Source organism: Anolis sagrei, chromosome 2, assembly GCF_037176765.1.
Source record: "Anolis sagrei isolate rAnoSag1 chromosome 2, rAnoSag1.mat, whole genome shotgun sequence".
Taxonomy (NCBI): Eukaryota; Metazoa; Chordata; class Lepidosauria; order Squamata; family Dactyloidae; genus Anolis; species Anolis sagrei.
This window is the reverse complement of record NC_090022.1, coordinates 243,264,906-243,279,182: the sequence shown is the minus strand read 5'-3', so window position 1 is coordinate 243,279,182 and position 14,277 is coordinate 243,264,906. Positions and strand designations below refer to the sequence as shown.

The window sequence follows — 14,277 nt, the reverse complement described above, 5'->3', positions numbered from 1 at the left end:
TCAAATCTAGTCTCATGAATGCTAACTGGCCACTCTCTGCCAATGAATCAACCTCTTCTGGCACACTTACCTTTGGAACACTAGATAACCATAAAGCTAAGCTCTATTTATTTCTTATATCCATTCATATATAGTAAGTTTTTAACTCTAATGGGTTGATGAACTGGGTGCAAAACTAATTGTTTTTGTGTGCTTCCTGGCTTATGGCGAGCATAAAGTGACCCAATCTCAAGGTTTTTTGGGGCTCTGTATATACGCTTTTTTCCAAAGTTGTAGTCCAACACTCAAATCATTATGCCATGCTGGCTCTGTAAAATTTTATTTCTACTAAAATTTTATTTGAGCTCCTTGGATTTTTTTTTCCTGCCATGGAGGATTTTTAGGCCAAACTTGGTCTTGATTGTAATTATTTTAAATTCTGGACTAGACTATGTGATAAATATAATTTCCTGGGTGACCTTGGGCAAGTTTTCACCCTCACAGGAAGACAAACAAACCCTATGATTGGTTCCTCTCAGGACACCATAAGTCAGAAATGACTTGAAGGCACACAGCAAATTATTCAATGTAATAAAATAAACTCCAAAACAAAGTTATGCATGTTATTTTGGGGTAGGGATCCATGGGTTTCATCAGGTTCTTAAAGGGCCCGTGTCTCTAAAAAGTTTAAGAATCACAGCTACAAAGCAATTAAGGAGCTATCAAATGCTGAGGCAGACCACATGAAACTCTCTGAATTGTACAAAGGTACAACCAGGCATGGACACATCACCGAATGATTTTTTTTTCAACGCAGATAAATCTGTGGAAATTGCACAGTGCAAAACAATGCCTTTTGAAAGGTTGGTGACACACAAACACATCGTATTTATGACAAGCTAATTCATGATACTCCATAGTTATAGTAACAAGATACAAAAAAGTAACTAGAGGTCTATATGACGATGCCCTTGAAAAAGTTGTTAGCAATAATACATAGATACATTTTTCCTGAGAGTTAAGCAGACATTAGTGTTCTCTGTTGATTATTGTGTTAAATGACTACAGCAACCTAGTGAGACAATTAATTGTGAAAAAAAATTAAATCAACACTACATGGGAAGATAAGAAGCCATGGCAAAATGGGGACCTGGTTCAATAAAACTGATGCATATATGAGGAAAACTGTATAGAGGAAAGTCTCTTTTGTGCTCTCATTTCTGTGCATGTAGAATCGACTTTTTGACAGAACAGCTGTGCTTTGCATGGCTGGCATGATGATTCTGGATAGGAGAAATCATTGTGTATAAAAGGTCAAATATGCATGCTTTTCACTTTTGTCACTTGTTTTAGAAATAATTACAGAGGATTTAGCTGCCAAAGCAGATGCCAAAAATCAAGAGGTGAAATAAGCAAGAGGGGAAAAGCAAGCTATAATAAAAAAGTGATTATAATGGAGGGTGGGTGAAGGGGAATCTTGAGTGGGGTGTTTTTATTGGCTTGGCACTGAAGAACTTAGTGTTTATCTAAGTCATTCACAGTATTCACATTTTAGTTGGAAAACATGTTTATACACGTGATGAGTTGACCTCATGTAGAGGGGCAAAAAGTAAGGATTTTTATTTGACTCATGTGTCACTTGTGATTTATTCTATAGAGAGGGGAAAACAGCAGTATTGCCCAGGAGGCCACCTGGCTTTGGCCACCATTGTCACCATTTTCCCTATCTGGTACTCAGAAAGGACTTTACTTGTGAGTAAGCAAGTGGAAGATCACTTTCTCCATATTTGTCCAGGCTGCCTCCCATCTCATCCACTGCTTCTGCTATGACTGCTGCCACTGTTTCCTCTTTGGCCAACAAGGCTCTGGGCTCATGCTTCTGTTTGAGCTCTTTCTCCAGCTTTGGCAGTGGTGGAAGCTATTTATCGTAGCAGGGGTAGTAGCTCCACAGCAGCCCAACAATGTCACTGGCAGTCCAAGAGTTGGAGGAGAAGGGTTCTGCTGCTGCCAGAGCTAGAGGAGGAGTTGGAATATAAGAAGGAGTAAAACAGGAAATAGAAGCAGAAGCCACAGTAGAAGTAGTGGGAGGTAGCCTGGGCAGAGGAGGGAGGAGAAGAATGATAATTCAATTTCTTAATCATGAATAGCACTCCACTCTGAGTAGCCCAAAAAAGAACGCACCGTGTAGGGATTGTGGTATGGGAGGAAGTCCATGGGGTTGACACCAACTTTAGCGATGCAACCGTCTTTCACATTCTGCTCAAAGAAGGGGATGGTTCCTTTTTTTATGAAGAGCTAAGGTACAGGATTAATTTATTTTTAAAAAGAAACCTTTCCCTTCCCCAAATGAAGTGGATGAAGCTGATAGTGAGAAATTAGTCTCTGTTACTCTCTCCACTATGGCAGGGAAGTTCTAAAGAGCCACTGCTGTCATTTTTTTCACCCAGTTAATGCTTTTTCTTGAACGGACCCATGAGTAAATCAGGGGTTGTCATTTTTTTTTTGTCTAAAATGTTTGACTTATATATGATTATCAATGTAGAAGAAGATATTATACACCAACTATATCAAGATCTGACCTACCAGTAATACTGCTATGATGTAAAAGGCAATAATGGGATATATTTTCTGTGATTTTCAAATGGACAAGGCAGTGACTGATATGACCCTGTCCTGTAGTGGCTGAAGGATCATTTGATAAATACAATGAAGGGGTGAAATGCATGAATTGCCTTAGCTTGAAAACTTGGTCTTTTTTGGCTTTTATGCCACACCAATACACTTTATGTTGTACTTTGAATTAGTACTGAATATGCTATCCAGGATGATTTGCTGTATCTTATAAGATACAATATATAAGACTTTGAAGGGCTATAATATGAATCTATAGGAGGAGAAGAGCACATCTGAGAGAGAAACTGGCAGATGGTGCACAATGAATGGTCATGTTTTTGTATGCCTCAAAAATCCCAAAACTTTAAATAAAGCTTCATTTAAGTTAAATGTAATTAGGACTAGTCATGGAATAAATCAGCCTGCATCAAAGCCTATTCTACCTGATCCATGTACAGGTTGAGTATTACTCATCCAAAATACTTGGGACTAGAAGTATTTTGAATTCCAGTTTTTTTTCTTCAAATTTTGGAGTACCCGTATCTGCATGTACATAATGAGATATCTTGGCAATTTAAATGCAAAATGCATGTATGTTTCATATACACCATACACATGCATAGCCCAAACATAATTTTATACACACTCCTTTAAGTATTTTTGTACAGGAAACAAAAGTTGTATATATTGAAAATTGTCCACATGAAAGGCTGAAATAGTGTCACTTTCTCAGCCATTGATGCAGATAATTTTGTTGCATTTCAAATTTCAGAATTCAAGGCAAGGGATGTTCAAATTGTACCTGCTAAAAAAATATTTGCTGGACTAAAAGATCATATTTATTTTTGAGGATGAAGTATTTTTTTTTAAAAAAAATGATCTTATGGATTGTGAGAACCATGATGCCAATCCCCTGAGCCCTCTTCTTTTCCAAAGTCAACATTCTGACAACTGTTATAATGTATTTAGAGGTATTATATGTAAATGTTGTTTTTCATTTTTTTCTAACACCATAGAGATTTTATATTAAAATGAAGCACTGTCCTTCATGCAAAGTGAAAATCAGATGTTTTCTCACCTGTCTTCCTGTGTTTTGATTATTATATTGGCAAACATATGTCACTTGTAAATATACAACCGCATATGAAAACAAGTTTAGGAAAAATATTTTGATAATATAGAGATTATGTTACAACTGTTTATGTGCAAAAGTTCATTGATTATCCTAGCATTGTGTGTGTGGATCTGGAAAATTCTATTTCACTGACATGAAGCAGAAAGTGGGGAAAGAGTTCCCTGTTCTTAGCCACATTTTTTCTCCTGCTAGTTGGTTTTCGCCCAGTCTTTTAGTTATCTTGGAGATTGATACAATAGTTTTTCCAGTAAAATGCAGGGGTAGCCATGCTGACTATAAAAAAAAGTCAAAATGCACTTGTGATGATATCAGGTTAGACAGGCTGCTGAAAAGTTATGCTTGCTTTCAAAGCCCACTGGCTATACCAAGCAAAAATGATAAAACATTGAGAGGGGTGGGGATGGGAGTGTTCAAGATGTTATGGAGAGAGGTGACTTGGCTTAAGCCTATGAAAACCTGGGACTCTAACAACATCATTTGAGACTGCATGTTTTTTTTTTCATGCTTGCCTTATAAAGAAGACAGTCATCTTCAAAAGACAGCAATGTGTACTCTGAATTAATTGTCTCCCAGTGCAACATTGAGTTTAGGAGTATTTTAAAGGCTATTCTTTAATTTTATCTGGAAAACAAATAATGTTTTAGATGCATGTGTGTGAAGCCAGAAATATAAACAGAAAGAGAGATTCATGATTCAGTACTACTTAAAGGTTGGAATCCTGCTGGTGAATGATGGAGAAAGTCAGACTTATGCTACTACAATTCACTTTTTTGCAGTTGCAGAGGATGGAATTCTTTACTGACTATGCAGTAACTCAAAACCCTCTCCAATCCATCTTTCAAGTGACGCACCTCCTCGTACAACATGGCCATTTTTGTCTCACTGGAGAGCAGCAAGCTCAAAGAGATATTTATCCTGTTGTTTTTCTGTAGATGGGTGCAATGCAATGACATTATCTGCAGAAAACTCCCTACAAATGCTGGTTGCAGCTGATCCTCTCACTCTCCAGTGATGTGGAAATGGTAATGTTGGAAGGGCTACATCACTGAAAAGGATGGTTGAGTAGGGGGAGCTAACAATGGGAGACATAGTTATAGTTATGTGCTAGGTCAGTAGTTCTCAAGCTGTGGGTCCCCAGATGTTTTGGCCTTCAACTCCCAGAAATCCTAACAGCTGGTAAACTTGATGGGATTTCTGGGAATTGTAGGCCAAAACACCTGGGGACCCACAGCTTGAGAACCACTGTGCTAGATGCTCATTTCCTATTGCAGGATTCTAGGATCCTCTGTGGATTCAGAGACATAAACCCGTAAATGGATGTATAGTGTTAATCTAATATCACATTATTATAGTGATCAATCCAGACAATGCATAGTCAAACAGAGGGATTTCCTACTGGAAAATGTAATGATGGCTGCAATTTTGGAAAGCTTTTAAAGGGGATTGGATACATGTGTAGAGGATATTGGCTTCTATTAATGATGGTTGTTCCAGGACCAGAGGCAGGTTTCTGTCTTGAAGGGCATGAGTTGGAGAATGTAAATGCATTGTATATTCTGCTGAATGATTTGTTAGCTGAAGTGTGAATGTAATTCTAGATTACATGCACATTTGGTCTAATCCAGCATGGTTCTTCTTACACAACATATGCTTCCAGATATAATAATTTTGTCCAGGAATTAATAATGTCCTGTCTCCTAAGAAACTTCCTTTCTAGAGATATGTAGTCCAAACCAACGATTTGATTTAATGCTGCATTAAGATGAATGAACAAATAACCTTGGAAGGGAAAAGAAAACATTGGAGTTACAAGGAAGAGAATGAATTCTTGTATCAGTTTAATGAACTAGGTCCCAAAATGACCATGGAACTATCTACTTTGGGTCTGAAACTACCAGCTAATAATGATATCTGAGTAATTTTTTTTAAAAAAATTCCAAACTGACCATACACTGTTGTATAAGACATTTCATGATCTGATGAAGTAGTTGAAATGTCTATGAAAAAATAAATCAGGGCATAACATTAAAGCAATAAAAAGAAAATATTTGTTAATATTGTAAAACAAATGATTCTTCCAAAATTGATCAGCACAGACAGGTATTCAAACAACATAACTAGGGAAGTTCCTTACCATTCAGTGCTACGAACGAATCTGAAAAAAGAGAAAGGGGAGGGAGGGGGAGGGGAAAGAATTATTTCTAATATCACTCTAAATTTCTCTAACCACAAAATCTGATATACATAGTTTTTACTGTTCTTTCATATTGTGGCAATGTCTAGCTAAAGATAAACCTATTTGTGCTGATGATCTCATAAAGTTTTACATTTATTGTTGCATTTTACCGTAAATTAAAGCATGGTTTTTTCTTTGCAAAGAGAAATATATTAGTCTTGATTCAAAAGGACTTGATGCATGCCACCTGGCTATTCTCCCTTCCCATGCTGTGCTTCATGCCACTCAAGATGGTTCTCCAATCGTCTAGAGTGGCCAATCACTAAAATAGGCATTTGAATTGAGCCTGTTTATAATTAGCGTTTTTAGTAATTAACAATGGTTTACAACCACAATACGTTTCTCTTTGCATGATCAAAGCTTAGCTTTAGAGAAAATGCAACAATGCAATAAACAAAACATATGAATAACCCAATCAAGAAAAAAATCAAAAGGAATGGTCAGCAGTAAAGTCAGGTTTGTATAAGGTGTAAACTGGTGTGTTGTACCATGTCTCTTTATACAAAAGGTTGCTCCTTGTATGTAAGACTCATAACTAACTCCACAACCTAACTCCTCTGATTGGGGCAAAGGAGTTAACAACCGCCACAAGTTAACTCCTTTGACTCAGCATAACAAAATGAGATCCTGTAGTGCTTCAGGACTGGTGTTGTGAGATGTGAGTCCTCTGATTGGGGCAGTGGGATTTTTCTAACTTCATTTGTACCTGGAAAATGTTGGTATATAATGTCTACTAATGTTAACAACCGCCACAAGTTAACTCCTTTGACTCAGCATAACAAAATGAGATCCTGTAGTGCTTCAGGGGAAGATTAATGAGGCTTCATATATATTTAAATTGTTAATGCTCATGCATGTGCTCTCATTCAGTTTTGGTGGAATTTATATCAAAACGTAAGTCTGGAGAACAGTATGCTCCATTGAAACTTAGGTGCCAATGAGAGTGAGTAATGCAATGAAAGATGTTATGGTGTTTAATTCTAAAGAGAAAAACAGTGAATGTCAGGGAATTATCAGGCCTGCCTCAAACCCACAAACAGTGATGGCACAATTACAAATTCAGCTATAAGATATATTCATACCAATGCATAGAAACTTGTTTAGTGAGAATAAAAGTCTTTTCCCAATGATTCACAAACGAGTGTGTCAGTTCTGGTTTATTTCTTATTTGACAAAGATGGAAAAGAGAGATAAAGTCACTCATGGAAAGCAAATTTCAGGTGTAATTAAGAATTAAGATACAGTAGAGTCTCGCTTATCCAACATAAACGGGGCGGCAGAATGTTGTATAAGTGAAAACGTTGGATAATAAGGAGGAAGTAAGGAAACACCTATGAAATGTCAAATTATGTTATGATTTTACATATTAAGCATCAAAACATCAAGTTTTACAACAAATAGACAGAAAAAGCAGTTCAATACACATTATGTAGTAATTACTGTATTTACAAATTTAGCACCCAAACATCGCAATGTATTGAAACAGCTGTGGATCCAGGCAGGAGGCAGACTGTGTTGGATAATACAGAATGTTGGATGAGCGAAGTTGGATAAGTGAGACTCTACTGTATATGAGTGCTGATGTTTCTTATAGGGTACCCCAAAACAGTGTTTACTGTATGTCTGTATATGTTTGCTTGTAAGCTTTAATTTTATGCACTGTTATCAATGGGAAGAAATGCATGCAAACAAGATGGCTTTTTGGTAGTCAGTTTGGTGAACAGAGTTTTAATCCATGCTGTATGTACAGTTGAACTTCCATATTTGTGGGTTTCAATTCTTTGGATTTGATTATTCATAGAATTAATTAATATGTTCTCTGTAACCATCTTCTGGTCCTCTTTAGGCTGACCATAGAGCTGCATCAGAAGAACTAGAGATTACCACAGAAAATTTTTTATGTGCATCTGTAGGTCCTCCAGCGTGATTCCATGGTTTTACTTACAATGGAAGTTCAGATTCCAAGAGAGGTGTTCTCTTGGGCAAAAAGTGGTTCTTTTATTTGCAGGTTTTCCACTTTCACAGGGGCTCTGTGTCCCTAACCCTAGCAAATGTGGATGGATGGCTGTTCTACAATCCATATACTGCACATTATCATGTGAAACCTTCTTCATTGGACTTCATTAGACTAATAAAAGCATGTTTTATGCACACTTAAAGTATGTTGATTTTTTCATACTGGAAAAGTAGACAGTGACATAAAAGGCTGGAAATTGAAAGCTCTTCTAAATTACTTCCATGAGACTCAGTAGACCTACTTGTAAAGGGGCTTATCTACTTTACGGTGATGTTAGAACATTACAGTTTCTAGGACTGAGCTGGATGTATTTGAAATGCATCACCATATTCTTTTTCCCCTCTCTGTTAAATCACATTTTCTTCTCCATTTCTTTCTTCTTCTCCTTTAACCAATTAAAGGCAATTAAAGTTACGAGGCAAAGGATATTTAAGGTGAGCAGAAGATGCACCTTGAATTATCCTTAACTGCTGCTAAAGGAATTAAGATATGGCCGCTTTGAGTAAAGCCATGGCACAGAGGCAGTAATTTAAAAGACTTCTGGCATATGAGCTTCTAAATGTTTCTCCTGAGATTAGCACATAGAAGCTGGTTTTAAGAGTTAGAGAAGGTTACTTCTTCAATGTAGTTCATGAGTTCTGAACATTAAATAATTGGCCATGTGTGTGTTTTTTATCTCTAGGGGTAGATTCTATTCTGATAGCTTTACATTATCTTGATTTGCTTCTTGCTCAATGAGAATGCTGCTGATCTTTTCATGGTTTCTTGAGGGGCCAGAGACTCTGAAGGCTACAGGTATATTAGAATAAGGAGAAAGCAAAGGTTTTGCCCCCTTTAAAGGGAAATTTGGAGCCGGAAAAAGAAAAGCAATGAAAGAATTAAATACCCTCTCTCAATTTCTCTTTTAATCTATAAACATGGTTAATCTGATAGTATTTACATGATTAATTTATACATATGAATAGTACAGATTCTTTCTGTTTAATAACATAGGGTTTATTAATTTTGTATTTTAAAAAGTCGTTTTCGGTCTTCTCAAGAACATTTGACTTGTGACATAGATAGTGAAAACTAACCAAGATACATGTCTCAACCTTTCTTGATATTTTAAATACAAGCATATAAACATTATATTAAATGTTAAGATGTTCTCAGAGACAGGGATAGAGAAGTTAAGTCAGGCACCTCATATACATTATGACATCCCACAAATACTTTCCCAACTCTCGAAATCTGGATTGTTTCTCATGAATAAAAATACCACAGGTTCACCACTTACACAATGTTTTACCTAGGCAATAAAAGGTTAAAATGCTCCTTGTTGTCCCTATTAGGTTTTCCTCTCATCTAGCGTACTGGAGGCACTTATATTGGCTTGCCTACATTACAACATGTGCATTCCTCTGAATAAGTATATAGATCAAAATCTAAATCTACTTTTCTGAAGAAGTAATTTATTTATTTAACACAATATTAAACAAATGCACATTTTCATTAAAACTTTGTTGCTGCAATCTGACTTTTAATACACATTGTTTGATTCCTCAAGATAGTGATAAGGAAACTTTTAAGAATTGTCAAAATGTCTCCCAAAATATCCTTCTAATGTATAGCTTTTGTGCCAGTTTGACACTCCAGTACACCACAATTTCAGAAACTTTTTTTCATTGTATAAATGGCAAGTTGTAAGATATCATTGGTGGCCCTCCCTCTCAGCACTCAAACCACTTTTATTTTAAAATTGGGTTAGCATTGAAAAACATTGAAAACTTGTTTGTTTTGGCATTTCTCTGTTGCCAAGTTGCTTGAGTTTCTAAATGCCATTCTGTACATGCCCCCTAAATGTCTACATTCTCTAGAATTGAGTATGGCACCTGTCAGAAAACCACAGGGGCTGCCATATTTTATTTTTGGTGGCCTTCAAAAAGAAAAAAAACCCAAAGTAGCAGATATCTTTCCCTAATGTTCCAGAACAAATTTACTTCAAGAACATTTGGAATTAATCTATGAAAACAACAGTCAACTGGTGCCAGAGCATCCCTGCTTGGTCTCTGAATTCAGGACCCTGTTGCTACAAGGAAAAAAATGCAATTTTAAAACATGTTGAAGAACCAAAAGATGAGGGTTTTAAAGAGCTCATTTTTTAGTATATAATCACTTGCATGACAGTGATTGATGGTTCCTCTAAGAAAACGTTATAAATCCCTATAGGAAAAAAATCACTGAAAGTGGTACAAGTATTTCATGTAAAATGTTTGTGAAACGTGTCTCCTACTCACCTCATTTCATCACAGTCCTAATTCCCAATTCAGAACTACTCACCTCTATTAACTCAGTTTTGACACACTACCCAGATGAAATCTATAATTAAATTTCTTTCAGAATTGGATTTTATTTTCAACATGATTGCCACTGAAACAAGTGCCATTTTTGTAGAACACATTTCTTTGAATGCCCCTCTTGCTTTTTCTTCTTTTTCCTTTTTTGGTGCTCCTTTCTTTCTATGAACTGTTTCCACTATAGTCCTCTATTTTTGCTGATTTTGGGCTGGCAGCATTCATGCACGTACAGAGGTTCTCTAATGTAAGGTAAAACAAAGCAGTAAAATACTTTCACTTACTTTGGCAGTCGCCCAGTCCTTCGGTATTTCCATGCTCTATGTCCTGCTCAAATGCTAGTCTAAACAACAGAAAGAAACATTGTGATGTGAATTAATGCACTTACAAGCCCCTTCATGTACAGCTCATAGTGGCTAGAAGAGATACAAGGCAAAACCAGTTAATTTAATATTTGCAAATTTCAAGTCTTTCTTACTATGCCCTTCCCTGTTGCTTATTTGTGTGTGAGACATTTTTTTTGGGGGGGGGGGTACGTTTACTAGAGTGTCTCACATACAAAGTGTCTTCTTCTGTAGTTCTTCTGGGAACTTTTCTACTGGGAAAAAGTGGGGATACTTTCCATAGATTTCCTCTGCAGTGGCATCCTTTCCCATAGTGTTCCAGAGGGTATCCATGGAACACAGGGTCACTTCAGGGAGCTGGAAAAAAGTCACCTGCTGTCCATTACTCAGCCAGCAGAAATGTCTGTGTGAGGAGACTTTCCATCTTCCAGAGGCTTACATGTGAAAGGGATCTAGGCATTTGGGTAGACAACAAGCTGAACCTGAGAAAAAAAAAACCTGCTACCTTGGTTTCTAAAGATGTTTGGCTGTTAGTCCTGGGAGGAGATAGAACTTGGACCTTTTATTATTTTATTATATTCCTTGTTAACTGTTCTGCGTAAATCAGCTCTCTTCCTGATAGTTCATGTGTGCAAAACAGTCCAAAGCACATTTGACAATACTGATATTAAAATGTATAGTCAGATGTAATTAGGACTTACTTTGTTCCAGGTAACAGCTGCATACATGCCCCACTGTCCTTTATCCATCCACAATATGGATCCCTAGAAGCTATGCAGGCCCTTAATAGAAAAGAGATACAGAGATTATTCTAGAACTGTTTGCATTCAGTACTTGAGTGTCAATATTAATGTGTCAATACTTAAGCTAAGATTCTGAATTGAAGAGTGATTCATAAAATTTCTGCAGAAGGAATTACACTACATTTCTCCTCTCAATCTGTCTGCTCATACTCTCTCTTTAGCTGCTATAGCTCACCACAGACATTTAGTGAGTGCTGGTGAGCAGAGAGATCGGAGAAGTGTCTGGCTATGTCTCCACAGCCATATGCAAGCAAATGACACAATTCACTGAAATTTACTCGGAGCCTCCAAAGGAGAATCATAGGACAGTGTGCTTTGACTGTCATACAAGGTTGGAAGAGAATAATAGCCTGCACAACAATAAAAAAGATATGCATTGTGTACACTGGAGTTACGCTTGTGTCGTCACTGAATGTCTGCCTTAGTGTTGAGAATGCAATTAACCTTGAGAAAAACAAATGTCAAGAAATACCTACTTTTTGCACTTGCTGTGGCGCTCACACCTTCCCAGGGGAACCCTTATTAAACAGTTTGAAAATGCTACATAAAGGGCACTGCTTTGCTTGTCCAGTTGCATGCCCACAATTCGTTTGTCTTCTACTCCATCATAGCTACACCTAATTAAGAGAAGAGAGAAAAGCATGTTCCATCATTGTTGCTCAATGTCAATTATGGCACACATGTTTCAAGATCTGAATAAAATCAGTTAGAAACATTCAGCTCAGAAAAAACCATGCAGAATTCAGCTATTTCTACAGATAATATACTAATTTTACAGTATGTAAGCTACTATATTGGTTGCTGCAAGGTGCCTTAGAAACATGGATTTTGCCTCTGGGCAGTGCCATGAAATTGCTTTCCAAATAGAGATACTTACTATAAAAGTTTGTAAAAAGGAAAAATGGAAGAAGCAGAAATATATTTGCCTAACTCCTTTACTTCACAGTGGCATACACAACGTGTCAAAAACTCCTGGATTGTTGAACGGCACCCAAAATGGCATTTATAAGTTGGAATATGGAAGAATTAAAATGCCCAAGCCTACCCACCATCTAGAGCAGGCATTCTCAAATTGCGGCCCTCCAGCTGTTTGTGCCTCCAACTCCCAGAAGCCTTAACAAGCTTGTTCAATTGTCAGGAATTCTGGGAGTTGGCCCAAACAGCTGGAGGGCTGCAGTTTGAGGATGCCCAATCTAGAATATTGGTTCTCAACCTGTGGGTCCCCAGATGTTTTGGCCTTCAACTCCCAGAAATCCTAACAGCTGGTAAACTGGTTGGGATTTCTGGGAGTTGTAGGCCAAAACACCTGGGGACCCACAGGTTGAGAACCAGTGATCTAGAGCAATACGATTGCTGTTAAGAGATGAGTTAAATAATGTCTCTAGCTTTCATTGGTAATAAAACATAGGCAGCCACCTTAAACTGAGTCAGACATTTACCCATCTAGCTTAGTGCTATGAATTCTGATTGCAGAAGCTCTTCAATGTTGCAGATGAGATTATTTTCTAGTCCGATATGAATATCCCTGGTATTCTCCACCCAAATACTAACAGGGCCCACTCCACTTTATTTCTGAAATCAAAGAAAGGTGGTTTTTCCAGGGTAGTAGGAGGAAAAGCTTGATAACTGGCATGAAGAAAGAAGAAGAGGTGTGGACCCAGTTTATAGCCTGACTACAAACACTTACACCTTAGCTCTCATTCAGAGGCATATCATAATTATAAGTAATATCATTGCTACCACAGAAAGCTGAGTAGATTCCATGATTTATGCTATCAGAAATCACATTTCTTTTCCTACTAGTACAGATTTTATCCATTTTAGGTTGTGGTTATTGAGGCTTAAAGTGATATTCATTTACAATGGAAGATGTTCAGCAACCAAAACCACAAAGAATTTATTTGGGAATGAGTAAAAGGCTCTTTGAACAAGTGTCATCTTCTTCCAATTATGTTTGGTGTGTGATGTGTGATGGTGGCTGTGGCTGCAGTAAGGGTATATTTCTTGGAATGTGTTTCTCAGTTATTTTTCATATTTTCGAAAAAAAAACCAAACCCTTAACAATAATACAGAAACAGACATTTAGAATTTAATAATAATAAAACACTTCCTTGGGGTATTTTCCTTGTAGCGGTAGCACAATACGTGAGAATTTAGAATTTGATTTTAAAAAACTCAAAAGAGAAAGAACCAATGATACGCACTTTTCCGAATTGTAAATGCTCATCTCCTCCAGGAAAAGGCTGTCATTTAGAAAACCACTAGTTCCTGTCCTGACCAAGAACTTCAAAATTATTCCTTTTTCTGATCCAAGGAAAACCACAGTGTGATTCCGATTTGGCCCAGCAGCATTGTCTACAGCAATTTTGGTCAGGCGGTATCTGGAACGACAACATTACAGATTGAGTATGAATTCCACATTGAGAAAAATTAAATATAAATGAGGAAATAAATGCACGAGTAATAACAATAACAACCTGCTATTTGGCATATTTTCCATTCTATACAGGTAAGTATTTAGTAACTATAAGAAGATTTTACCTACTTATGGATGAACACGATTCCTAACTTAAACAATTTCACACAATATAGACTCAATCCTAAACTGGACCAAAATGGAACAAAAAAGAGTGATTTGTAAGCTATATCAGCATAGTCATCTGGAAACATACCTGTAAAGAGAAGCAAGCCACAGGAAGCCAGAACCTTTTACTGTTCCCTTTCCAATTTGCTGAATTTTTTTCCATGGCTTCTAAGAACTGAATTTTATATTATACTTTTCTACATATGGGCTGTGCACTGATCTATGTGTAC

At 37.0% G+C, this 14,277-nt stretch overlaps 1 protein-coding gene across 9 annotated transcripts in view; it reads right to left on the bottom strand.

Annotated features, from left to right (window-relative positions):
* SEMA6A (semaphorin 6A) overlaps positions 1–14,277 on the bottom strand; it is a 180,698-nt gene that overhangs the window by 29,421 nt on the left and 137,000 nt on the right. For 5 of the 9 annotated variants that reach the window (XM_067464481.1, XM_067464480.1, XM_060761939.2 and 2 more), the window contains 6 exons: positions 13,668–13,844; positions 11,940–12,080; positions 11,362–11,442; positions 10,601–10,659; positions 5,862–5,882; positions 5,674–5,724 (listed from right to left, as the gene is read on the bottom strand). In XM_067464481.1, the coding sequence (XP_067320582.1) occupies positions 5,674–5,724; positions 5,862–5,882; positions 10,601–10,659; positions 11,362–11,442; positions 11,940–12,080; positions 13,668–13,844 (530 nt within the window). The remainder of the gene's footprint in view (positions 1–5,673; positions 5,725–5,861; positions 5,883–10,600; positions 10,660–11,361; positions 11,443–11,939; positions 12,081–13,667; positions 13,845–14,277) is intronic. The other 4 variants (XM_067464484.1, XM_067464486.1, XM_067464485.1 and 1 more) reach the window with 1 other exon arrangement.